Source organism: Balaenoptera borealis, assembly GCF_965194805.1.
Source record: "Balaenoptera borealis genome assembly, chromosome: 12".
In the NCBI taxonomy this organism is placed as follows: Eukaryota; Metazoa; Chordata; class Mammalia; order Artiodactyla; family Balaenopteridae; genus Balaenoptera; species Balaenoptera borealis.
In genome coordinates this window covers 85,539,236-85,564,234 of record NC_138869.1, presented here as the reverse complement: position 1 = coordinate 85,564,234, position 24,999 = coordinate 85,539,236, and the positions used below count along the sequence as shown (strand labels likewise).

General features: G+C 51.0%; 2 protein-coding genes across 2 annotated transcripts; both read left to right on the top strand.

Moving 5' to 3' along the window:
* The first annotated feature begins 6,304 nt into the window (after window positions 1-6,304).
* On the top strand, window positions 6,305-18,457 carry C2 (complement C2). The gene is made up of 18 exons (XM_082346139.1): window positions 6,305-6,365; window positions 6,527-6,736; window positions 7,984-8,169; window positions 9,996-10,169; window positions 10,250-10,348; window positions 10,542-10,675; window positions 11,780-11,918; window positions 12,528-12,668; window positions 13,490-13,579; window positions 16,048-16,188; window positions 16,302-16,396; window positions 16,493-16,604; window positions 16,722-16,887; window positions 16,997-17,073; window positions 17,215-17,306; window positions 17,507-17,633; window positions 17,805-17,854; window positions 18,004-18,457. The coding sequence occupies exons 1-18, from the start codon at window positions 6,320-6,322 to the stop codon at window positions 18,178-18,180; spliced, it is 2,256 nt and encodes a 751-aa protein (XP_082202265.1). The 5' UTR covers window positions 6,305-6,319; the 3' UTR covers window positions 18,181-18,457.
* A 367-nt stretch (window positions 18,458-18,824) lies between these two features.
* Window positions 18,825-24,998, top strand: CFB (complement factor B). The gene is made up of 18 exons (XM_082346136.1): window positions 18,825-19,056; window positions 19,153-19,386; window positions 19,815-20,000; window positions 20,145-20,318; window positions 20,539-20,640; window positions 20,752-20,888; window positions 21,193-21,331; window positions 21,651-21,782; window positions 22,062-22,163; window positions 22,254-22,391; window positions 22,903-23,000; window positions 23,137-23,254; window positions 23,474-23,627; window positions 23,736-23,812; window positions 24,019-24,131; window positions 24,232-24,364; window positions 24,445-24,494; window positions 24,798-24,998. Exons 1-18 carry the CDS (start codon window positions 18,993-18,995, stop codon window positions 24,942-24,944), a joined length of 2,298 nt encoding a protein of 765 aa, XP_082202262.1. The 5' UTR covers window positions 18,825-18,992; the 3' UTR covers window positions 24,945-24,998.
* Window position 24,999: the final 1 nt, after the last annotated feature.

Sequence of the window (24,999 nt, the reverse complement as noted above, 5' to 3'; positions counted from 1 at the left end):
AGAGGCAAGCGCTTAGGGGAGAGAGGGCTGGGGAAGGCACAGAGCAAGGGAGTGGGGGTGGAACTGGGACTTGAGGGAAGTTTGGGGATCTCAGAAGAGCCATTGCAGAGAAGATGTTAGGAAGAGGCAATAAAGCACAGGAGCTGTGAGTGTAGACTCAAGAGCCATGCTGTCTTGGTTTGAATCCAGCTCTACCACCTAGTACCTGTGTGAATCGGTGCGGGGGGGGGGGGCATCCTTTAACATTTCTATGCCTCAGTTTCCTCATCTGTAAAGTGGGGGTAATGATAAAACCTGTGTCTTAGGCTTATTTGAAGATTAAGTGAGCTCCTACATATAAAGGATTTAGAATAGTGTCTGGCGCACAGTAGTTCCTGTTAATATGACGTCTTCCTCCCCCAGAAGCAGCCCCGGGACAAGGATTCAAGTGCACATAGTGCATTTGGGAAGCACTCCCAGGAAACATGGGTAGCGGAGTGGGAATGTGGGATAGGGAAGGAAGGCAACCAATGAAGTGTGTGTTATCAAGCGAACTTACCATTGCGAGTGAGTGGAGATTAGTCCCACTCAGGAACCCTGGAGTCGTGCAAAATATCAGAGTTATCCTGTGGTGGGAGCGAGCAGGCTGGGATATTTATATACCCATTCCAAGCAGTCACAGCCTGAGGGCTGCTTTCAGGGAGCCTTAATTCTTTGGCATTTCCAGCTTTCTGTGCACACGTGGGATAGGACACCGGAGAAACCCTCAGGCAAAGAGATAGAGATGTTGCTATCGGAGGGCCGAGGCACAACCCAATGGTGAGGCCCAAGGGATGTGAGTGGGGCAAGGATGGATCCACTACAAACACAGAGAGGCTTGTTGAGTAACACTGAATCCTCAGCAGCAGGCTTTGAACCAGGCCAGGTCAGCCTAGTTTCCCAAACTGGGGGTTGATCTGGAAATGGAACTCAGCCCTGCAGTTGCCATGGGAGGTTGAGGGTGGCAGATCCTGGGAGGTCAAGTCCATGTCTAAGTGTCCATACTGGACAAGGAGTAGACTGTGACCAAGCAGAGACTATACTACCGTAGCTCTGCCTGTCTTAATGACCAACCACTTCTCCTAATGAAATTTTCAGCTTCGAGGCACTGAGCTCCCCATGGGAGTAGTAAGGCATCCTGAGAGGCTATCACGCCATCGTTTCCTTTTTCTAACCTGTGAATAGCAGATGAGTTGCAGAATGTGGACGTTGCTTTCTTCTCTTTGGAATTGGTCTCCTGGAAGTAAATATTAGAAGCCTTGAACTGATAAGAAGAAATTTGGACGAGAGGGAAGAAGCTGGCAGGAATGGAAGGTCTGTCATTTTAGGCATTATTTACCTTCCTCCTTCCATCTGGAGTGAAAATACAGGCTGCATTTGCCAGACTTTTTAATGGGGCAAAAAAATAGATAAGCCACCTTCACCTAATGGGGGTCTACTGAAAATCTACTTGGGAGCCTAGAGAGGGGAATAAAGATCTAGTGTCTTTAGCCCCAGAGTCTCTCAGGTCATGGCCCTTCCACATTGGACTGAGCCCCATGGAGAACTGGACCAGTGGACCAACTCTGGTGACTCACTTTCCCTTTGTTCACCTTGATTTGCCACCGTGCAATGTGATGCTCCCTTGGACAGTTTCCCATCAAAGTTGACCTCCTCTTGCACATTGCTTGTTGTCTTCCCAAATCCATTCTCTTCTTATATAGTATCAGAGTTCTAGTTGAGCTCATGATAGACAAACTAGAGACCACATTTCCCAGCCTCCCCTTTAACCAAGTTTTTGGCAACAGAATGTGAGTGGAAGAGTTCAGTGAATTTCCATGTCGTTACTTGCCCCCTGCTTCTTCTTTCATGACACTTCCTTGGGACTGGAATGCAGACTTGATGGAAACGTGTTTCAACCACGCAGACAAGGACAATTATCAATGGTTATGGCAAAGCCACAAGATGGAAGGACCCCTGGGGTCTTGAATGATGCTGATGAGCAACACTGCCCTTGCAGCCAGGGCCACCCTTTGCCATGTCAGCCCTGTCTGCTTACACTGAGGCTCTTATTTGAGAGAGAAGTAAACGTCTATCTTATTTTCTTTTTAAGATTTTTTTTGATGTGGACCATTTTTATAGTCTTTATTGGATTTGTTACAATATTGCTTCTGTTTTATGTTTTGGTTTTTTGGCCGTGAGGCATGTGGGATCTTAGCTCCCCAACCAGGGATAGAACCCGCACCCCCTGCATTGGAAGGCGAAGTCTTAACCACTGGATCGCCAGGGAAGTCCCCTATCTTATTTAAGTCACTATATATTGGGTTCTCTTTACTGCAGCAGTTTATTTATTTTTTTTAAATTTATTTATTTAGGCTGTGCCAGGTCTTAGTTGCAGCATGCAGGATCTTTAGTTGCAGCATGCAGACTCTTAGTTGTGGTATGCATGTGGGATCTAGTTCCCCGACCAGGTATAGAACCCAGGCCCCCTGCATTGGGAGCGCGGAGTCTTACCCACTGGATCACCAGGGAAGTCCCTACTGCAGCAGTTTAGATTATACCCTGATAAACACATGTCTCTGGGTGTTTCCTTTGGCTCCCATGTTGATTTCTGGCTAAGAATATTAGATAAAGGTTTGGCTGCTAAAACAAAGGCTAGAATAACAATGGCTTAAATGGTCTGAGCATAATAGTTCCGGGGCATTTATGAGAGCTCTAGAGGACTGGGGAGCAGGGCTTCTGGAACTTTGTTGTTTGTCATTATCAACATGACTTCCACCTTGTTGTCTGGGGTGGCTGTTCCAGCTTCCACCAGTCGTCTGTATTCCAGCCAGTGGGAAGGGGAGAAGAAAAATTGAGGAGCACACCCCTTTCTCAAGAGCATACTCCATGGGTCCAGCAAAAAACTTGAGAGTTTTATTACTTAAGAAAGAAGGGAGGGACTTCCCTGGCAGTCCAGTGGTTAGGACTTCGCCTTCCAATGCAGGGGGTGTGGGTTCGATCCCTGGTCGGGGAGCTGGAATCCCACATACCTCGCGCCCAAAAAACCAAGACATAAAACAGAAGCAATATTGTGGCAAATTCAATAAAGACTTTAGAAATGGTCCACATCAAAAAAATCTTAAAAAAAAAAAAAGAAGGGAGAGTGGATTCTGACATGCTCTGCAGAGTTTATTTAACTCAACCAATATTGGGAGAAATTCATGAATTTCTGGCCCTTTCTTTTCAAGGCAGCTATTAGATATGAGCTGGGCAGACGTATTATTCTGCTTGGGCTGCCATTTAAAAAAAAAAAAAAAAGACTTCCCTGGTGGTTCAGTGGTTAAGAATCTGCCTACCAATGCAGGGGACACGGGTTCAAGCCGTGGTCCGGGAAGATCCCACATGCCACGGAGCAACTAAGCCCGTGTGCCACAACTACTCAGCCTGCCCTCTAGAGCTCGTGAGCCACAACTACCGAGCCTGCGTGCCACAGCTACTGAAGCCCGTGTGCCTAGAGCCCATGCTCCACAACAAGAGAAGCCACTGAAATGAGAAGCCCGCACACCGCAACGAAGAGTAGCCCCCGCTCGCCACAACTAGAGAAAACCTGCGCGCAGCAACGAAGACCCAACGCAGCCAAAAATAAATAAATAAATAAATAAATTTAAAAAAAGAAGCACACCACAGACTGGGTGGCTTAAACAGAAATTTATCTTCTCATAGTTCTGGAGGCTGGAAGGAGGAGATCAAGGTGCCATTGTGGTCAGTTTCTGGTAAGAGCTCTCTTCCTGGCTTGCAGGCAATCCTCTGCATGGGGGCAGGCGGGATGTTATGTGTGTGGAGAGAGAGAGAGAGAGAGACAGGAAAGGAGGAAGGGCGAGAGGAAGAAAGAGGGAGGGAGAGAAATCTCTCTGGTATCTCTTAAAGGACATTTAGCCTATTAGATCAGGACCCCACCCTTATGACCTCATTTAAGGTTAATTACCCCTTTACAGGCTGTGCTATCTCCAAATATAGTCACATTGGGGGTTAGGTGTTCAACATACAAATTTGGGGGGGATACAATTCAGTCCATAGCAGCAGCTTTAAGAGGCACCCAAAATTCAGCAGTTTAAGTATTCAGTCAGGTGAGGATTCATTATGTCCTGATGACAACCCTCCAATCTTGGTTGCCATAGTGCCTTGAAAAATATGGCCATAAATCTCTCCTATTCTGGTGTGCATGCCTCTTTGCAACGTGACTTTGCCACTCCTCCCATCAAGAGGTAAAGTTTCCCCCACCCTTAAATCTGGGCTGTGACCAATAGGATGTGGTGGAAGTGATGTCATGTGACTTCTGAGGACAGGCCTCAAGAGACCTTGCACCTTATGCTTTGGATTTCATAGGATGCTGTCCTGAGACTGCCATGCTGTGAGGGGCTATGGGTGATAGACCATGGGTCCTCCTGTTCCCACTGCACTCAGCCCTCAGCTGACTGTAGCCGCATGGGTGAACCCAGCCCAGAACTGCCTGGCCAACCCACAGAATCATGAGAAAGGATAAATCATTTTTTTAAGCCCCTAAATTTGGGGTGGTATTTTTTTTCCTACAGCAGTGGTAATGCAGCAGATTAAAACAACAAAGGTTTATTTTTTGCTCACATTGCATATCTGCTGAGGGTCAGCAAGGGTTCTGCTTCTGGTGTCACCCAGGGCTGATAGAGCAGCCACCATCTCACACGTGCCGTAAAGAGGGAAAGAGAGCATGAGGAAGACTGCATTGGCTCATAAAGCTTCCATCTAGAAGTAGTCCATGTCGCTTACAGTCACATTTCATTGGCCAAAGCAAGTGGATGGGGAAGTTCAAACCTACTATGTGATTGAAAGGAGATGAAGCCAGAACGTCTCTAATGCTCACCACTCTGAAGGTAGTTTCTTTCTTTCTTGTAAAAATCCGAGCAGGTGGGCGGGGCTGGTATGACATCAACACAGTGTCAGGGACCCAGGCTCCTCTGTCTCTTTGCTCTATCATCCCCAGGATATTGCTCTTGAGTCACCATCAGATTTATATTCCAGCCCATGGGAGTGTGTGTTGGGGGGAAGTTACTTTACTTACCTTACTTGTAAGTTACACACATCAGTTCTACTCACATTCTATTGGCCAGAGTCTTGTCACCTGGCCATTAGCTGCAAGGGAAGCTGGAAAATGTAGTCTTTAGCTGGGTGACTGTGTGTTCTGCTAAACATCTCTTACTGTAGAAGGAGGGAGAACAGATACTGGGTGCAGGGGAGGCACCAGCAGCTCAGTTGCAGCGGCAGCTTTGGGACCCCCAACACCAGGGGTGTCATGGTCTTCCTGCATTCAGTTGATTCTGTCCAAGGAACTGACTTTGTGTATGTTCACTTTGTGTATGTGCGTTTCTGAGAAGTTATTTGTAAATCAAAAGAGTTTTCATAAACGTAACTGATCACTTCAGAGACGTTTCATCTTCATCTTTGATTGATCTTATTTACTTACACCCCACATTGTTTGACAAATATTAAAGAGACTTCTGTGGGATGGGGAGGCTAACACACTAGCTTAGAGTTTCTTTGCTTTCTGCATTTCATACAAAAGGCAAGTTGTAATTTAAAGGCACATCCCAAATCCAAAAATACTTTCATTCCTTTGAATAACCAACCCCAGATTTATTTATTTTATAAGTTGGGGATTTTATCTACTGGACTTCCCGTAAAAACATTCTCAATATTTTTCCAGTCTCTAAAACTAAATATTGATTTCATTTTTCTCCCTAGATTCTCTCTGCGGAAGGACTGCAGGGAAGAAAAGGATAGTGAATCCTCCTAAGTATCAAGAATTTCTAAGAATTTCTAGTTTAATCCCTTGGGGGTTTATGTTCAAGAAGACAGTACTACTCTAGACTTAGAGGAAGTAAAATCCACTTGGGAAAACCCAAAAGAAAACTGAAACTTTACTTAAATAAAACGTTTTGCAATATCTCGGTTGGTTGTGGGTTTGTGTGCGTTAGGCTGTTCATGTGAGAGCATGCGTGCACTTGTGTCTGTGAGGCGGTGGAAGTGGGGAGCAGTGTGCAGAGCCTGTGGTGCAGATCAACTGACTCTATGGATGTGTCAGGATTAGGGAGACAGACCGAAAGTTTCACCCCCTCAGCTCAGTCCCCAGTCCCTGATTATTTTTTCTCCTAATGAGAGAACATCCCCCCTACCTTCTGCCACTCCCTAGTTTTCTTTCTCTGGCAGCAGGCAAAGCAGCTGCTGAGCCAGCTCTGGTTTTCGGGAAGTCAGATGACCTTTTCCCTCTCCCGGCTCTCTGCCTCTCCGTGCCCTTAAGGCAGACACCATGGACCCACTGATGGCCGTCCTTTGCCTGCTGCCCCTGTACCCAGGTAGGAGCAGGGGAGGGGGGATGCAGGGGTCCTGTGGGGCAAGGCCAGTGCTACCCAGATTGAGTTTCCATGTGTGAAATGGACAGTCTCTTCTGCTTTCCTTTTCTTATCCATGCCTTCCTTCTTTTCTCCATTTCTGTGTCGTGTCCCCATGCTCACAGGCTTGGCTACGACCACTCCCTCCTGCCCTCAGAACGTGAATATCTCCGGGGGCACTTTCACCCTCAGCAACGGCTGGGCCCCTGGGAGTATCCTCACCTACTCCTGCCCCCTGGGCCGTTACCCATACCCGGTGGCGACAAGCCTATGCAAGAGCAATGGACTGTGGCATTTCCCGAGATCCACCCAGCGGACAAAGGCGGTCTGCAAACGTGAGGCTCCCCGCCAGCGGCCACCCCAGGACTTCTATTTAGTCTGCTCAGGGTGGGGCTTAATATGACTAGATGGGGTGGCAAAGCTTCTTTTCCACAGGGCTTTTCAAAATAGTGGGAAAATGTCAACTGCCCAATAGCAAGGCATCAGAGGCAGGCTCTGATGTAGATTGTGGGGTACCAAAGCCAGGGATGATTTTTTTAAAATAAATTTATTTATTTATTTATTTTTGACTGAGTTGGGTCTTAGTTGCTGCACGCGGGCTTTCTCTAGTCGTGGCGAGCGGGGGCTGCTCTTCGTTGTGGTGCGCGGGCTTCTAACTGCGGTGGCTTGTTGCAGAGCACGGGCTCTAGGCTCATGGGCTTCAGTAGTTGTGGCACGCGGGCTCAGTAGTTGTAGCTCGCAGGCTTTAGAGCACAGGCTCAGTAGTTGTGGTGCACGGGCTTAGTTGCTCTGCAGCATGTGGGATCTTCCCAGACCAGGGATGGAACACGTGTCCCCTGCATTGGCAGGCGAATTATTTTTTTTTTTTAATAAATTTATTTATTTATTTTTGGCTGCATTGGGTCTTAGTTGCTGCACGCGGGCTTTTCTCTAGTTGCAGCAAGCGGGGGCTACTCTTCTTTGCGGTGCGCGGGCTTCTCATTGCAGTGGCTTCTCTTGTGGCAGAGCACAGGCTATAGGCACACGGGCTTCAGTAGTTGTGGCTCGCGGCTCCAGAGCGCAGGCTCAGTAGTTGTGACGCATGGGCTTAGTTGCTCCGTGGTATGTGGGATCTTCCCGGACCAGGGCTTGAACCCGTGTCCCCTGCATTGGCAGGCGGATTCTCAGCCACTGTGCCACCAGGGAAGCCCAGGGATGATTTTTAGAATACTGAACAATTAACTGCACAGTACTGACCATTCTGGATGGATGCTGAATGGTCCTGGCATCCCCTGTTGTACCAGGAGTCACCCCTCTAGTTATCCACTCATGGGACGTCTGAGGACCCCAGGGGAGGGGCTGGGGTGGACATGGCCCTCAGGGGGCTGAGAGAAGTGGCTGTTTCTCAATCTATTAGGTTCAACTGTGTGAAACTGCCAATATTCAACCAACTGCCAAAAGTAGCAATTTCACAGGCATCAACCTAATATTTTGACAACCAGCTGGCTCTTCCCATGCATCCAAGCTGAACTTCACCCAGTTGGTGTCCAGCCCAGGTGTTATCCCTCCATCCTTATATTCTCATGCCCTTCTTTCCCTCCAGCTGTTCGCTGTCCGGCCCCTGTTACCTTTGAGAACGGCATATACACCCCACGGCTGGGGTCCCACCCTGTGGGCGGCAACCTGAGCTTCGAGTGTGAGGATGGCTTCACACTGCGGGGCTCGCCCGTGCGGCACTGTCGCCCCAATGGCATGTGGGATGGGGAGACAGCTGTGTGTGACAACGGCGGTGAGTGCCCTGACAGATGGCTGCATGGGGGCAGGGGTCTCCTAGGAGGCCTGGAGCCAGATATGTGTGCAGGGAGCCTCTGTGGGGACAGGGGCCTGGTGTTTCTGGTGCCAAAATCATATTCCTAGATTTTGGTCAGTTGAGGTCTATAATCACACATCTCTGGCCTGTGGGGATCCTGGCTCAAGGAAGTTGGTGCTAAGCTTCAGATCCAACATAAAGGCTCCAAACACTCAGTCCAGCTTTTCCAAATGCCTCAAAGCTAGATTGGTATTTGGACGCCCTGGGCTATTGTAGGGAAGATATGATGAAGGGAATCAAGTGTTGCGCTTAGGTGCCTTGCCTCGAGAGCAAGTTTGGGTTCCAAGCCCGGCTCTGATTTTGACAGCCTTTGGGCAGGTTATTTAACCTCTCTGTGCCTCAGTCTTCACATCTGTAAAATGGGGATGGTAAGAGTAGTGACTGATGGGGTTGCCGTGTGGATCAAGTGAGTTGCATCTGGAACAGCCCCTGGAATGTGCTAAGTGCCACATATACTTTTGTCGTGGTCATTACTGCCCCTGTGAAAGATGGGGGGGCTCTGCTTGACAGAAGTGGGGTTCCTGGGATTCCCTGGAGCCACATTTGCCTGTGGGCTTTGGAAGCTTCCTGGATCACAGCTCTAAATACATAATACAGAAGATTCAGAGTCCACGAGATGGCAGGACCATACCCTCACCTGGTGCCCAGCTGTTGGCTCCCTATTTATGTCCTTGATTCTTTGACAATAGCCATTTATTCAAACATAAATATAATTCATTTGAAAATTGAGGTTTAAACTACCTAAAGCGTACAAATCTTAAGTATTCAGCTTGATGAACTTTTATACCCTCAAGTATCCTTTTATGTGTATCCACCCACGTAATCACCACCCAAGACCGAGGGTCCATTATCTCAGGAGGTTCCTTCCTGTCCCCTCCCACAAGGTAACCACTCTTCGGACTTCTGTCTCCACAGATTCGTTTAGCTTATTCTTACACCTCATAGAAGTGGAATCATACAAAATGTGCTCTTTTGCATCTGTCTTCCTTTATTCAGCATTCTGCCTGTGAGATGTATCCATGTTTTCCTGTGTATCAGCAGTTTGTTATTTTTTATTGCTTTGTAGTTCCATGACATATTACACTTTATCTATGCATTCTCCTGTTGATGGGCATTTGGGTTATTTCCAGTTTTTGGTTATTATAAGTAAAACTCTATGAACATCCTTATGTGTGATTGGGTGCACTAGACACTTATTTCTCTTGAGCATATTATCTAGGAGTGGGATTACTGGGTCACACGCTGGCATATGTTTTCTTTCAGAAGAGGCTGCAAACAGCTTCCTGATTGACACTCCAGCAACGTAACAGTTCTGGTTGTCCCACATCGTCTCTGACACTTGGAATTACCCATCTTTTCAGTTTTAGCTGTTCTGGCGGGTGTGTAGTGATGTCTCATTGTTTGCAGATATTCTCTGTGGAGGGGTAGGACTCCTTCCCTGAGGAAGCCAGCATCTTCCCTGAGGCTCTGGGACGGATACAGGCAGAGTCCCTGGGTTGGGATTGGTATGCTTTAGCTGGCAACTGGGCCACTGAGTTCTAAATCTTTTTCCCTACTTCAGGTTTTCTATCCACACACCTGGGAAGCACAGCTGTGGTGTCTCCCAAGGGAGAGGCCAAGGGACCCGCAGAGGCTCTGAGGGTCTGTAGAGGAGGAAGAGCCTGGTGGGAGAGGGTGTGTGAGCAGCACCCAGAGGCTGAGGAGGCGGGTCCCTGCTCACCTCCATCTTCCTTTGCTCCTCACAGCCAGCCACTGCCCCAACCCGGGCATTGCCGTGGGTGCAGTGCGGACGGGGTCTCGCTTCGGCCTTGGGGACAAGGTCAGCTACCGCTGCTCCTCGAATCTGGTGCTGACGGGGTCTGCGGAGCGAGAGTGCCAGGATGATGGGGTCTGGAGTGGGATGGAGCCCATCTGCCGCCGTGAGTAGCTGCTCTGACCCTCCTGAGACTCCTGGGCCCCCACCCCTCGCCCAAGCTGACCCCAGTGGCTCTCCCCACAGAGCCCTACTCTTACGACTTTCCCGAGGATGTGGCCCCTGCCCTGGGCACCTCCTTGTCCCACCTACTTGGAACTACCAATCCCACCCAGAAGAAGAAGGGTGAGTGCTTGAAGTGGGGGTGGCAGGGTGCTGGGCAGGAGCAGGGGAGGGGCAAGCTTCCGAGGGGCCAGGAGCCTCCGGTGGGCTCAGCGGGGCTGAGATGACTGGAGGGGAGGTAGAGGGGCCTGATTGCCTTGGCAAGAGAGTGGGTAGGAGGTGGGGTCTGAATCTTCCCCTTCCACATTTCTTCCAGAAAACGTGGGCCGCAAAATACAAATCCAGCGCTCCGGTCACCTGAACCTCTACGTGCTCCTGGACACATCTCAGAGTGTGAAGGAAGAGGACTTTGAAATCTTCAAGAAGAGCGCCTCCCACCTGGTGGACAGGGTCAGGAAATAGGAGCTCGCACATACCAGCAGCCTTCCTGCACTCACGGTCTCTGTCTCCTTCCCCTCCTCAGAATACCAATCACAGCCCACCTCCTCCAAGAAGTCTTCCCAGATTATACACATGCCATGCAGGAATCACGGATTTAATTTAGAGGATCCTATTTTTCATTCCACAAACACTGTTGGGGTAGCTACTCTATGTCAGGCACTGTTCTGGGTGTGGGGGGACCCCAAAGATGAACAAGGCTGAGACCCCAGTTTCCAGGAATTCATCATCTAGAACAGTGGTCTTCACAGAGGGGTACCCAAAATAATCCTCTGGCGTGTGGCAGGAAAATACTGGTATCCATGGTGAATGATTGTAATTTAAATTAAGACCTTAATATTTAATAATTTCCTTTTAAAATTTCAATATTTTCTATATGTTTTAAAATGTGTACAATATATTTAAATAGTGATATACTTTATAAGTATGAGTATACTTTATAAATACATATACCTATATTGAGGTACGTGCTCAGAATGTTTCGACTGACGAGGTGCATGAACAGAAGAGTTTGGAAACACTTGGTTCAGATTCCTTGCCAGGACTTTGCTTGGTAGTTATGCTTTTCACAATAGTTTGTGTAGATATATGTTTTCCCTCCCAGCTACATTTGAAAGAAGGCAGCTTTTGTGCTCCTTAGTGTCTCTCTTAAGACGTAAAGTTAAGTAACTCACTAAGCCGTGAGGCTGCAAAACTCGACAGACAAGGGCCGATACGTTTGAATTCTACCTCCACCTCTTACCAGTGGTGTGATCTGGGGCAAGGTAACAAGCCTCAGCTTCCTCATCTATATAATAGGGACCATCACGACCCTTCACAGCATTGAGGTGAGGATTAAATGAAGAGTGAGCCAGTCAAAGAGAGGAGAGGACCAACAAGTGTCACCTTCCTGGCTTCTTCAAGCAACCGTTTCCCAGGAAGGGACTCTCCAAGGGCCTTGCATCTGTCAGACTCTGTCCAGGCTCTCTGCCTCCTCCAGGGCCTTTTGCTGGCTCCCTTACCAACTCCCCTTTGGTTTGGGAGCCTTTCATACTACCTCTCACTTGCCCTTCACAGATCTTCAGCTTTGAGATCAAGGTTAGTGTCGCCATCATCACTTTTGCATCAAAGCCCAAAGTTATCATGTCTGTCCTGGACGACAAATCCAGGGATGTGACTGAAGTGGCCCACAGTCTGGAAAACACCCACTATAAAGGTATGATGTCATCAAATGAAGGTGATGGAAGTGGGGGCAGGGGATGAGCTCTCTGTGCCTGCAGAGATACTGGACAAGTTTGAGAGAGAGTGAGGCTTCTTGGTGGCACTCAAGTCCCAGGGCTCTGGGACTAAGGTTCCTTAGGTGGGGTGGCTTCCAAGTCAGGTTCATGGTCGGGGAGTCCCAGCTCCTACCAACTCCGGGCTTACTCGCATGTGCTACATGTCCAAATGCATCATGCAGGTCTTTGGCTCCTCCCTGAAGCCAGAACCACATGGTCTGGTTTCCATAGTCTCCTCATGTCATTAGGAAACTACCTGGGTGGTAGGTAGCAGATGGCTGAAACAACCCACTTTCTTTGGAAACCCCATCTTTGAATCTTGGGATTTTAGGATGGCCTTTAGTGGGGTTATGCAATGAGCATTTCTAAAGGGAAATTAAGTCTGAACGGGCAATGATGCCAAATCTCTAACCGGATATCAAAAGTCTGTGTTTATCAAATCTATTGATAAATGCATTTCCAGTGTTTGGGGAAAATAGAGTGATTTCCTTCTCCCAGGTGGTAGGTGGGAAGTTTCTAAGAGAGTTTTTCGCCTTCACATATTCCAGACCATGAAAATGGAACCGGGACCAACATCTACGAGGCCCTAAATTGTGTCTATATCATGATGAATAACCAAATGCAACGGCTCAGTATGAACACGGCGGCCTGGCAGGAAATCCGACATGCCATCATCCTTCTGACAGATGGTGGGTATCGTCGTCTCTGTGAGTGAGTCTGGCATAGTAGAAGGAGCAGCAATGTGGGGTCAGAGACCTGCATTCTGGTTCTCTCCCTGCCACTTCGGGCCTTGGTTTCTTATTTATAAAGTAGAAATAGTGTCGATGATGACGGTAATGACAACCACAGCAATTATTGATAATGGAAGCTGCCCTCCTTTCCGTACACAGTTTTGTTGTTGTTTATTTTTTAAAATTTTTTTGGCCGCACCGCACGGCATGTGGGATCTTAGTTCCCTGACCAGGGATTGAACCCTCGCCCCCTGCAGTGGAAGCACGGAGTCTTAACCACTGGTCTGCCAGGGAAGTCCCCTTACACAGTTTTTATGAAGAGCAATTTAAGTACTTTGTGTAAAAGTGCTTTATGATTATAAGTGTTAGTTATTGTTATTACCTGGGAGGTCACATAGAGGGAGCTGGATGGGGAGGCGTGGCTCTGGACCAGTGATGTCGAGGTCCACCGATGGAAGGGCAGACTGGCTAGTGGATCTGGGCTCTGCCATTTATCTCTTGATTTTGTCCAAATTACATGGCTCCTCTAGAAATCAGATTTCTTGTCTATAAAATGAGTAGACCCACACTTACTGGGGCTTCATGAGAATCAAATGAGATAAAGTGTAGGATGCCCCCGGCCCAGTGCCAAAGAACTTCAGTAAATAATGTATCTTGAAACTCGAGTAGGGAGTGTAGGTGTTGAGTTTCCCAGGATGAATGCTTCCCTTCTCCTCCAGGGCTGGGGGAAATCGTGATACATCACCCAGATGGACAATTCTTTTCCTTCCTTGTTCTAGGAAAGTCCAACATGGGTGGCTCTCCCAAGGTGGCTGTTGACAATATCAAGGAGGTCTTGAACATCAACCAGAAGAGGAAAGACTATCTGGGTGAGCCTCCGTCCCAGCCCCATCTGTGCTGCCCTGCAGGGGGCCCAGGGCCCACAGCCAGGGTTTCTAGCATCTTGGCTGTATTTCTATCGCGACCCCAGTCTGTATTGTTCTGTATGAAGGCAGCCGAGTGTCACACTGAAGAGTAGTCAAACTGCCCGTGGTTTCAAACTTGGGTTCATCTTTGATTGGCTGTGGCCATGGGTTGTTTCCTTACTTGTAAGGATATAGTACAAGGACCTACCTCACTGGCCGATAAGGGCAAATGCTCAAACATTGCCTGGCACAGACAAACACAGTGTGCAGTAGCGGCCACCACCATCGTCATCGTCGTTTTCATTCACCATCTTATGTTCCACAAACCTCTCCAGGAAGAAAAGGTCTGGATTCCTTATAGGGACTGTTCCTGGCCTTTCTTCCCTTAGCAGTGCAGATAACTAAGCCTCTGGCAGTTGCAGTCTCTGAAAGAACAGTTCCTCTAATTCAGACTAAACAAAAATGGCACTGACCTTTGACCGGAAAAGAACTTCAAAGAGAAATGCTCCAGATAAGGGAGGGCAGTTGGTTTTGAGGCCCCAAGTTTTACTTTACCCCTGGGTCCTCTCATTTCTGTTCATGCCACCCACTTCACCTGCCCCTTGGAGGTAAGCGTATTCCTCTTGAAAACTCTGGCCTAAGGAAGGCAAAACACAAACTCCACTCCCTAACTCCTTAGCGTCACTGGGCCAGAGTTAAATGCTTGAACACACCTCATGAAAAAGAGGCAGGAACTGCAGGGAAATAGAGAAAACACGTGGGGCGTGATAACTGTCCAGTTCCCATCATAACTGCAAAAAAGGCCCATGAGGGGTACAAAGGGTGGGAGAAGACCAGACTCTGTGGTCCACCCCAGGGCAGTTCTGACTGGCACCCACGCTGGCTCAGAGGCTGGTGTGGATGGCTGTGTGGGCCCAGGTTCTCCTGTGGGAAGAGATGGCTCCAGGACCCTCTCCTAGAGCCGACATTTTGCAGAGGAAGACCAGATCTGAAGTTTTGCCTCCATGCTACATCATGAGTTCCTCTTATTCATTTAGTCATTTGAAAGTACTCACTGAGAGCCTCTCCTGGGCCAGGCATCACTCTAAGAATACAGCTGTAAACAAAACAGAGGAAAATGCCTGTTACATGGGGATGTCATTCTGGAAGGGGGCAATGTATTAGTTTCCTAGGGCTGTGGCAACAAATTATACAAATTTGGGTGGCTTGAAACAACAGATATTTATTCTCTCATGTTCGGGAGGCCAGAAGTCCAAAATCAAGGTATCAGCCAGGCTATGCTCCCTCTGGAGGCTCTAGGGAAGACTCCTTCCTTACCATGTCCAGCTTCTGGTGGCCCCAGGCACTCCTTGGCTTGTTGTAGGATCACTCAATCTTTCCTTTTTTTAAAAATAAATTTATTTATTTTATTTATTTTTGGCTGCATTGGGTCTTCATTGCTGCGCGCGGGCTTTCTCTAGTTGCGGCGAGCGGGGGCTCCTCTTCGTTGCAGTGCGCGGGCTTCTCATTGCGGTGGCTTCTCTTGTTGTGGAGCACGGGCTCTAGGTGCGCGGGCTCAGTAGTTGTGGCACACGGGCTTAGTTGCTCCGTAGCATGTGGGATCTTCCCAGACCAGGGCTCGAACCCATGTCCCTTGCATCGGTAGGCGGATTCTTAACCACAGCACCACCAGGGAAGTCCCGGATCACTCAATCTTTGCCTCTGTCTTCACATCACCTTCTTTCCTGAGTGTATCTCTGTGTTGTCACACGGTTTTCTCTCTCTCTGTGTTTGTGTCCAGATTCCTCTATTGTTATAAAGGCATCAGATTATCCACCCCTCCCCACCCCTGCCTCCATCCAGTGTGACCTCATTTTAACTGATTATATCCACAAAGACACTATATCCAAACAAGGGCATATTCACAGGTCCTGGGGGTTAGGACTTGAACATATCTTTTGGGGAGACACAATTCTATCCACACTAGGCATCAAACAAAATAAATGAGGAAACCATATGGCACGGTAGATAGTGACACGTGCTAAGGTATAAAATGAAGCAGGGAAGGAATCGAAGTGTCTGGGGCATTGCAGTTTTACACAAGGAGGGCAGGGAAGGCCTCCCTGAGATGGTGACATTTGAGTCAAAACTTAAAAAGGTAAGAAAGTGAGGCATGTAGAAGTCTGGGAGGAGGAGTGAACCAGGCAGAGACACAGTTCATGCAAAGTCCCTGAGGTGGGAGTGTGCCTGTCAATTTGAGGAACTTCAGGGAGGCCATGTGGCTGGAAGAGAGTGAAGGGGGAGGAGTGGTAGGGAATGAGGTAGGTAGTGGGGGGAGGGAGGGGGATCCCGCTCATGTAGGGCTTTGTAAGATGCAGCGAGTGCAAAATTACAGTCTTCTGTCACGGAGTAGCCCCTCAGCCACAAGATTCCGGTGATTTCCTCTCCATCAGACATCTATGCCATCGGCGTGGGCAACCTGGATGTGGACTGGAGAGAACTGAACGAGCTGGGGTCCAAGAAGGATGGCGAGAGGCACGCCTTCATTCTGAAGGACGTGAAGGCTCTGAGCCAGGTCTTTGAGCACATGCTGGGTGAGTGTGCTTCGCCCCCTCCAGAGCGCTGTGGCCAGTGTGGAGCCGGCCAAGGGCACCGCTCACAGTGTCCCTCCCCAGCCTCCTTCACCATCTGCTCCTCACACCCACAGATGTCTCCCAGCTCACGGACACCATCTGTGGGGTAGGGAACATGTCTGCCAATGCCTCTGCCCAGGAGAGGACACCCTGGCATGTCACTATTAAGGTACCAGGAAGGAGGGATGGGGCTTGGATCCCAGAGGTGACAGCGGCCATGAGCCAGAGACACAGCAGTGCCTGAAGATCACCTGTTCCCCTGCAGCCCAAGAGCCAGGAGACCTGCCGAGGGGCCCTCATCTCGGACCAGTGGGTCCTGACAGCCGCTCACTGCTTCCGCAACGCCGAGGACCACTCCCTGTGGAGGGTCAGCGTGGGTAAGGAAGGGCCTGCACCCGCTTCCCGACCCCGTGGGCAGAGCTCCCACCTCTTGTCCCTAGCCTCTGGCCCCTTCAGCAGCCCTGGTCCAGCCTAATCTGCCACATTGTTTCCAGGGGATCCCAACTCCCAGTGGGGCAAAGAATTCCAAATTGAGAAGGCGGTGATCTCCTCGGGGTTCAATGTCTTTGCCAAGAAGAATCAGGGAATCCCGGAGTTCTATGGCGATGACATAGCTCTGCTAAAGCTGGCCCAGAAAGTGAAGATGTCCACCCACGCCAGGTGCCGGAGTCTGGGATGGGAGGGTGCCCTCTGGATGAGAGTGCTCTGGGGAGCGCTGGAGGAGGGGACACCAAGGATGGGCCTCTGTGACCCTTGTCCTTCTCCTCAGGCCTATCTGCCTTCCCTGCACGGTGGGGGCCAATCTGGCTCTGCGGAGACTTCCAGGCAGCACCTGCAGAGACCACGGTGAGCGCTGGGCTTAGGGTGCATGAAGAACTGGGATCAGGGCTTGGGGGTTGATGACGTGGGCTGTGCTGCAGTTCCCAAGTCGGGAGTCTGGATGCTGGGTAAAGGGACCAGCACTAACATCCTTTTCCTTGACTGTAGAGAGTGAACTTCTGAACAAATTGAGCATTCCTGCTCATTTCGTGGCTTTGAATGGGAACAAGCTGAAGGTTAACCTCAAGACAGGGTCGGAGGTGAGGGTCTCGGGTCCAGTATGCTGTGGGGGGATGGGATCCCCCTGTGGCAACTCCCGGAACGTCTCCCTTCATCCCCTAGCTCTGACTGCTTTCTCCATCTGACTCCAAGTCACCCCTCCTCCCGGCCGAGCTGCACTGCCAGGTGTCCCCTGGGCCTGCTCACTCCATCCTTCTGTCCTATTCCACCCCTACTGCAGTGGACAAACTGTGTCAAGGTCGTCTCCCAAGACAAAACCACGTTCCCCAACTTGACAGATGTCAGAGAGGTGGTGACAGACCAGTTCCTATGCAGTGGGATGCAGGGGGATGACAATCCCTGCAAGGGTGAGCCCCCCCACCCACTTCTCACCCCCAGTCCCCACCCTGGAGTCTGGACTCCTGAGGGGAAGGCCACCTGTGTCCCTCTGGCCGGCTTGCATGCCAGGACACCGGTGCACCGCCCTGATGCAGTGATGAGAGTCAGGATGACAGTCTCTTGTCCCTCCTTTCTGGCAGGAGAATCTGGGGGAGCAGTTTTCCTTGAGCGGAGATTCAGGTTTTTTCAGGTGAGGAGAGGGGGGGAAGCTCACAGGACTGGAGTTACATGATCTTGGCCTTGTGGAGGCACGAGGCAGGCCTTGGAAGGAACTAAGGAGGTTGGGGCTTGGGGCTGGGACCGGGGCAGCGTCCCCACCCCAACCTCTCCTTCTTCCAGGTGGGCCTGGTGAGCTGGGGTCTCTACAACCCCTGTGGCAGCTCTGACAAGAACTCCCGCAAAAGCGCGCCCCGTGGCAGGGTCCCACCACCACGAGATTTCCACATCAGTCTCTTCCACCTGCAGCCCTGGCTGAGACAGCACCTGGAGGGCGTCCTGAACTTTTTGCCCCTCTGATCATGGCCACTGAGCCCTTTGCTGTCCCGCCAGGACCTGCCATCTCTCCCGTCTCCTACCACCGAATGTCCACCCTCAGCCTACATGACCCATCCGCACGCCTTGCTCTGAGCGCATCCCTGCTTCCAGGATCCCGAAGCAGCGGCACATCCATGCTGGGGAACCCCTGGTTCTCCTGCCAGTGAGGACCCCACCCTCTGCTTTACTTACCTCCCTCTCCTTCCACTTTCACAGGGAATTACCCGGTTATGAAATTAATAAAAATCAATGATTTCCACATCTGTCTGTGCCTCTGCCTGGGGGCTGGCCTGGGGGGAGAGAGAGGCCAGAATGATTCCAGGAACGGCAAGAAGGCAGGTCAGAGACCCTGCTGGACAAACAATGGCTGGACTCTGCTCCATAACAGAGTCAACAGGGGAGCCCGTGAGGGCCTTATATCTAGTCCCCAAGGGGGAGGTCTGGGCTTGTTGGGGAGGAACTGGAGCTGAGAGGAGGTGTTGACAGGCAGAGTCCTGGACCTTGGGCAGCAAAAGGTGGGGTTTTGCAGTTTCTGTTTCCTTGATTGGCAGCTCAGTGGGGCCCTCCCGCTTGGACATTCCGGGAAGTGATGTGGGTAGGGTGCGTGGTGCGAACAGCAGGTGCCAGAACACAGATTGCATAAAAGGCTGGAGGCTGTGGGGGCAGGGGAAGGGAGCGTGACCAGGCTCAGGTCTGGAGTTGCAGCTTGGACATCGAGCCAAGCAGACACGCAGCAGAAGCCAGGAGAGGCCATCCTGCCACCAGCCCCAGTTTCTCTCCTGTCTTCCGTCACCATGGGGAGCAATTGCAGCCCCCAACTCTGCCTGGTACCCTTGATCCTGGGTCTCTTGTGTGGAGGTAAGTGAGGTCACAGCCCCCCTCCCCCCACCCCTGCTGCCCCCAGGATCCGTCCTTGGCCTTGTGAGGCTGGGCTTCACCAGCCTTTCTCTTTAGGTGTGAGCATGACGCCATTGCCTGAGGCCGGGCCCCAAAGCCCCTGCTCTCTGGAGGGAGTAGAGATCAAAGGTGGCTCCTTCCGGCTTCTCAAGGCGGGCCAGTCACTGGAGTACTTGTGTCCTTCTGGCTTCTACCCATACCCTGTGCAGATTCGTACCTGCAGATCCACGGGATCCTGGAGCACCCTGCAGACCCAAGACAAAAAGATTGTCAAGAGGGCCGAATGCAAAGGTTGGAGGGCAGTGAGGATGGGCACGGGCCAGCAGAGGGACGGAGCAGGTGGTGGCCAAGGTCCAGACTTGGATAAGATTAGACTTGTGTGGAGACCAGGCAGGCTGACAAGTTGGGCTGAGCAAGGGTAGGAGATGAGCAAGGGCTGGAGGTGGGATGGAGGGAGAATGAAGGGGAGCTAACCTTTACTAAGCGTTTACCCCGTGTCAGGCAGCCCTGGCAGTTCAAGGAACACTCAGAAATGGGGAGGGGGGAGTGGCAGGATTCCTCATGGGTTGAGGTACCCTCCAGGGGTCAAGGGTAGTAGCCGATCCTGTAGGACCGAGAAGGCGCTGTTTCTCAGTGACAGGGTCCCTGAGACGAGGAGGGATATCCTAAAGGGCAGCCCTTCCGTCTCAGTAACTTCTACTTGTTCTCCTCCCCCAAAGCAATTCGCTGTCCCAGACCACAGGACTTTGAGAACGGGGAGTACTGGCCCCGGGCCCCCTACTACAATTTGAGTGATGAGATCTCTTTCCGCTGTTATGATGGTTACAATCTCCGGGGCTCTGTCAATCGCACCTGCCAAGTGACTGGTCGGTGGGATGGGGAAACGGCCATCTGCGATGACGGAGGTGAGAAGCATCCCCTTTTCCCACGACAGTACCTTCTTCCTGACCACCCTCAGCCTGAGGAACTGGCACCATAGCCCTTGTGCTCTACCTTGCCCTTCGGGCCTCAGGCTTTGGCCCTTACCTCCATGTCTCATGCTTCTGCAGCGGGGTACTGCCTGAACCCGGGCATCCCCATTGGCACAAGGAAGGTGGGCAGCCAGTACCGCCTTGAAGACAGTGTCACCTACTACTGCAGCCGGGGGCTCACTCTACGTGGCTCCCAGCGGCGAACATGTCAGGAAGGTGGCTCTTGGAGTGGAACGGAGCCTTCTTGCCAAGGTGACCCTTCATCTGTACCCTCACGTCAGATCCTGCTCTCCCATCCTCACATCCCCACACCAGAGCACTGCCTTCTCCCCCTACTGCAACCCAGCTCCTTCCTCACTTCTAAACCTCCCCGAAGAACTTCTGAGCCCTTCCCACCCTGGAAACCCACCATCTCTCATCACTGTGTCCCTGACCCTCCCAGACATTTGACCTGCTTTCTGACTTCTCCCAGACTCCTTTATGTACGATACCCCTGCAGAGGTGGCCGAAGCCTTCCTGTCTTCTCTGACAGAGACCATAGAAGGAGTTGATGCTGAGGATGGGCACAGCCCAGGTTTGAAGACAGAGAGGGGAGGCAGGGCGGGGAATTGGGGGTGGGGGGAGGATGGAGAAGGGGCAGGAGAACCATGCATCCTGGAGCCTGAGTCTCTCTGGTGGCACCCAGGGGAACAACAGAAGAGGAAGATTATCCTGGACCCCTCGGGCTCCATGAACATCTACCTGGTCCTGGATGGATCAGACAGCATTGGGTCCCGCAACTTCACAGGGGCCAAGAATTGTCTCAGCAACTTCATTGAGAAGGTGGGGCCCCCTCCCCCTGAATGTGGGGACCCTGGATGGACCTCACTGCCCTGCCAGGACTAGCTCCCTGGTGCTCCCAGCCCCTCTGAGCCACAGGGTCCCAGAAAATCTCCAGGTCCTATTCTGTCTTCTTTTCCTTTTACTTGAAGCGCTTCCTTGATCTTTAACCCAGACTCCTCCATGAACCCCAGGGTGATGAGTCAGTCCTTGAGCCCTTCCCTGTCTGTCCCAGCAAAGCTGCTGAATTCTCCCAGCCATATATTCTACTTTCAATGCCATGACCCCTTGCTCCCCTCACCCACAGGTGGCAAGTTATGGGGTGAGGCCAAAATATGGTCTAGTGACATATGCCACAGACCCCAAAGTTTTGATCAGAGTGTCTAACCAAAAGAGCAGCGATGCAGACTGGGTCACAGAGCAGCTCAACCAAATCAACTACGAAGGTCAGAAGTCAGGGAAGGGAATGGTGGGAGGTTCACTCTGGGGTCAGAGGGGTCCGAAGTTTCAGGAGCATTGTGGGGAGGGCAGTGAGACAAGGAGGACTACTTTTTAATCCACGGATGGGCGGCAGGGTCATTGGAAAATGGGGGTTGGTGGGAACCCTTTGGAACTGAGATGGTCACTTTGTTGTCAAAGGGAAGTCAGTGGGGTGACAGTTAACTCAAAAAGCTGACAGATGTGGATCTCAGTTGCTGCTAGGCCTCTGGGGTCAAGGATGGCTTGGAAGTCCAGGTGAGGTGATGATTTCTTCCCTTTCCACAGACCACAAGTTGAAGGCAGGGACTAACACCAAGAAGGCTCTCCTGGAAGTATACAACATGATGAGCAGGGAAGTGCACAACCTCCCTGAAGCCTGGAACCGCACCCGCCACGTCATCATCCTCATGACTGATGGTCAGAGGGACCTTTCTCCTGCCTCTGACTCCCCACCCTCTCAAACCAGCGTGTGGCCCTGAAGTCCACGTGTAACACTGGACTCATGGTTGGGGGCCTGAGTGCTGCTCTTCCTGTGAACCTTTATGAGGAGGGACCCTTCTCTACACCGTCTCTCATGTCCATCTCCTCCCCACCCTGCTCACTCAGCCATATATGTCACTCCTTCCAGCCAGTTTATCTTCCTTGACCCTCTTCCTTCCTTGTCTCCCACCTTCATGGTCCTGGTCTCTCCTGCAGGCTTGCACAACATGGGTGGGGATCCAGTCTCTGTCATTCACGATATCCGGGACTTGCTGGACATTGGTAGAAATCGCAAAAACCCCAGGGAGGATTATCTGGGTGAGTTTTGTTGCCTAGGACTCAGCACCCCACTTTCTTAGCTCCTGCCCCCCAGGGCCTGGACCCTCACGCTCCCTTTTTCTCTCTCAGACATCTATGTGTTCGGGGTTGGGCCTCTGGTGGACCAAGACAACATCAATGCTTTGGCTTCCAAGAAGGATAAAGAGCAACACGTGTTCAAACTCAAGGACATAGATAACCTGGAGGATGTTTTCATACAAATGCTTGGTAGGAAGATATCAGAAGGGTATAAGGAGATGGTCAGGAAGCTCAGCTCTCCCCAGACCCCTCAAGGTCACTCATTCTTCCACCCCTCCTGAAGCCCTGGCAGTCTGGAAGTCCTTTCTCATTCCTCCTTCTCTACCTCCGTGTCACTATTCTTGCTTCCTGGTACTGCCCACTCCCTGATCTTAGAATCACAGACTTCTGAATGATGCAGAGATCTTTCTTAAGTCCCTCGTTTTACAGATGTGGAAACTGGGGCCAAGAGAGGTCAAGGAATGGCAAGTTAGCAAGAGTTGGGCCTGAAAACATCCAGGTCTCTGATCTTTGTCCCCTGTTCTTTTCACGATACCACAGTGGTTCCCTGCCCTCAATGTAAGGAAACAAGTGCCCCTGCCTTCCCTTTCCTCCTATGGGCATCTGGTCCCCATAGACATGTAGGTGTCCCTCCCCAAAAGGCTGCTGCCATTTGGAAGTGAAGTGTTCCAGCTTTCAGTACAATCTCCTTTCTTGCCAGATGAAACCCGGACTCTGGGTCTTTGTGGCATGGTTTGGGAGCACAAGAAAGGTACTGACTATCACAAGCAACCATGGCAGGCCAAGATCTCAGTCACTGTGAGTGCAGTGTCCTGGTGGCGGGGACTTATGGGAGGGGAGGTCGGGGCGAAACGAAGGTCGGGGGAAGGGCAAAGTGTTCATAGATGGTGTTGTTTGTGAAAGCCGAGCTTTCCCTCTGCCGCTCTCTTCCCAGCGTCCTTTGAAGGGACATGAGAGCTGTATGGGTGCTGTGGTGTCTGAGTACTTTGTGCTGACAGCGGCACACTGTTTCACTGTGGATGACGAGAGACACTCAATCAAGGTCAGCATGGGTAAGGATGCAACCAATCAATCCTGAGCTTCAGCCATGCCCTCTGGGCAGTACCTCCCACTCTTCAAGAGCCCACACTCCACCTGACCTCAACGCAGCCCCTTCCCTTGCACACTGGACCAGTTAGGGATGGGGAAGACTTGAGTTAGGGATGACATGGAGGCAGCAGACTGCCTACAGAGAAGTGGGTGGTCTAGAGGTACCCATTCTCCTACTTCAGGAGGGAAGAAGCAGGAGTGGGAGATAGAAGAAGTCCTATTTCACCCAAACTACGACCTCAATGCGAAAAAAGCAAAAGGTATTCCTGAATTTTATGACTATGATGTGGCCCTGATCAAGCTCAAGAAGAAGCTCAAGTATGATGAGACCATCAGGTGAGCCATGTGGGTTCCCAAAGAGAAAAGGCTGGGAGAGGTAGGGCTGGAAGACTGGGGCAGGTCCAGAGTTCACCATCCCTGAATTTCCCCGTCTCTCCTCAACAGGCCCATTTGTCTCCCCTGCACTGAGGGATCGAATCAAGCTTTGAGGCTTCCACAGTCAACCACGTGCCGGCAACAGAGTAAGACATATTCAGGGAGAGTAGCATAAGGGTGAGGTTCTGAGAGACAAGGGGGGCATGAGAGGGAGCTGCACGAAGAGGAGGTGATGCCCAGCCCAGTCTCTAGCTCACAGGAAGGGGTGGAGGAACATTTGCTGAGTGACAAAGGACAAGGACAATGGGGGAAGGGAGAGTGCTGAAATGACCCAGTCTGTCCATTTGTCCAGTGCAAGAGCTGCTCCCGGCAAAGGATATCAAAGCTCTGTTTGTGTCTGAGTTGTCTAAGGATCATAGGAAGACACTGATTCGGAAGGAGGTCTACATCAAGAATGGGGAAAAGGTGAGGAACGTGGGATCCTGAGGCCCTTTACGCCCCAATTCTTCCTAAGCAAGCTTTGTTCATCACTCCTCTCCTGCGTGCATCCCCACCTCACCTACAGAAAACTGGCTGTGAGAGGGATGCTCTACATGCCACAGGCTATGACAAAGTCAAGGACGTCTCTGAGGTAGTCACCCCCAGGTTCCTTTGCACCGGAGGGGTGGCTCCCTATGCTGACCCCAACACTTGCAAAGGTGAGAGAAGGCTCTTTGGTTGTGATCTAAGTTCCTGAGGCCCAAGAGTCTTTTCCCCTACAGCTTCTCCCTCCCTGTAGGTGATTCTGGTGGTCCCCTGATTATTCACAAGAAGAGTCGCTTCATTCAAGTGAGTTTCCCCTTTCCTCTCTGTGGGGAGATGCCAAGTGGTCAGCATGGCCCCCAAAGGGCAGGAAAGCTCACTGCATGTGGCTGGAAAGGGGAGGGCGGAGCCTGCCTCACCTTTGGACTTCTCCTTGAACTGGCCAACTTAGGGCTGTGTGTCTGATCTGTGTGCCAGGGGAAAGGACTGAGCTGGGCCCCTAGTCTAATCCTCCCAGGTCAGCTCAGATGCAGCTGGGAGTAGCTGTGCTCCCTGGGATTAGGAAGGAATTCTACCAAATGGTTCCTGGGACCCCCTCGCCCTCTCCAGGTTGGTGTGATCAGCTGGGGCGTTGTGGATGTCTGCAAGCGGCAGCAACAGGTACCTGCTTACGCCCGAGACTTTCACATCAACCTCTACCAAGTGCTGCCCTGGCTCAAGGAAAAACTCCAAGATGAGGATCTGGGTTTTCTATAAGGGGTTTCCTGTTGGAAAGGGGCATGAGAGCAAATTAAAACAACTACGACAACAC

Coding starts and splice junctions, on each gene's coding strand:
- C2 (XM_082346139.1), top strand. CDS start 6,320: ATGGACCCACTGATGGCCGTCCTTTGCCTGCTGCCCCTGTACCCAG. Junction 10,676..11,779: donor CCTCCCACCTGGTGGACAGG/GTCAGGAAATAG, acceptor TGCCCTTCACAG/ATCTTCAGCTTTGAGATCAA. Junction 17,074..17,214: donor CAGCACCTGCAGAGACCACG/GTGAGCGCTGGG, acceptor CCTTGACTGTAG/AGAGTGAACTTCTGAACAAA.
- CFB (XM_082346136.1), top strand. CDS start 18,993: ATGGGGAGCAATTGCAGCCCCCAACTCTGCCTGGTACCCTTGATCCTG. Junction 23,001..23,136: donor AGGCCAAGATCTCAGTCACT/GTGAGTGCAGTG, acceptor CTCTCTTCCCAG/CGTCCTTTGAAGGGACATGA. Junction 23,255..23,473: donor CTCAATCAAGGTCAGCATGG/GTAAGGATGCAA, acceptor CTCCTACTTCAG/GAGGGAAGAAGCAGGAGTGG.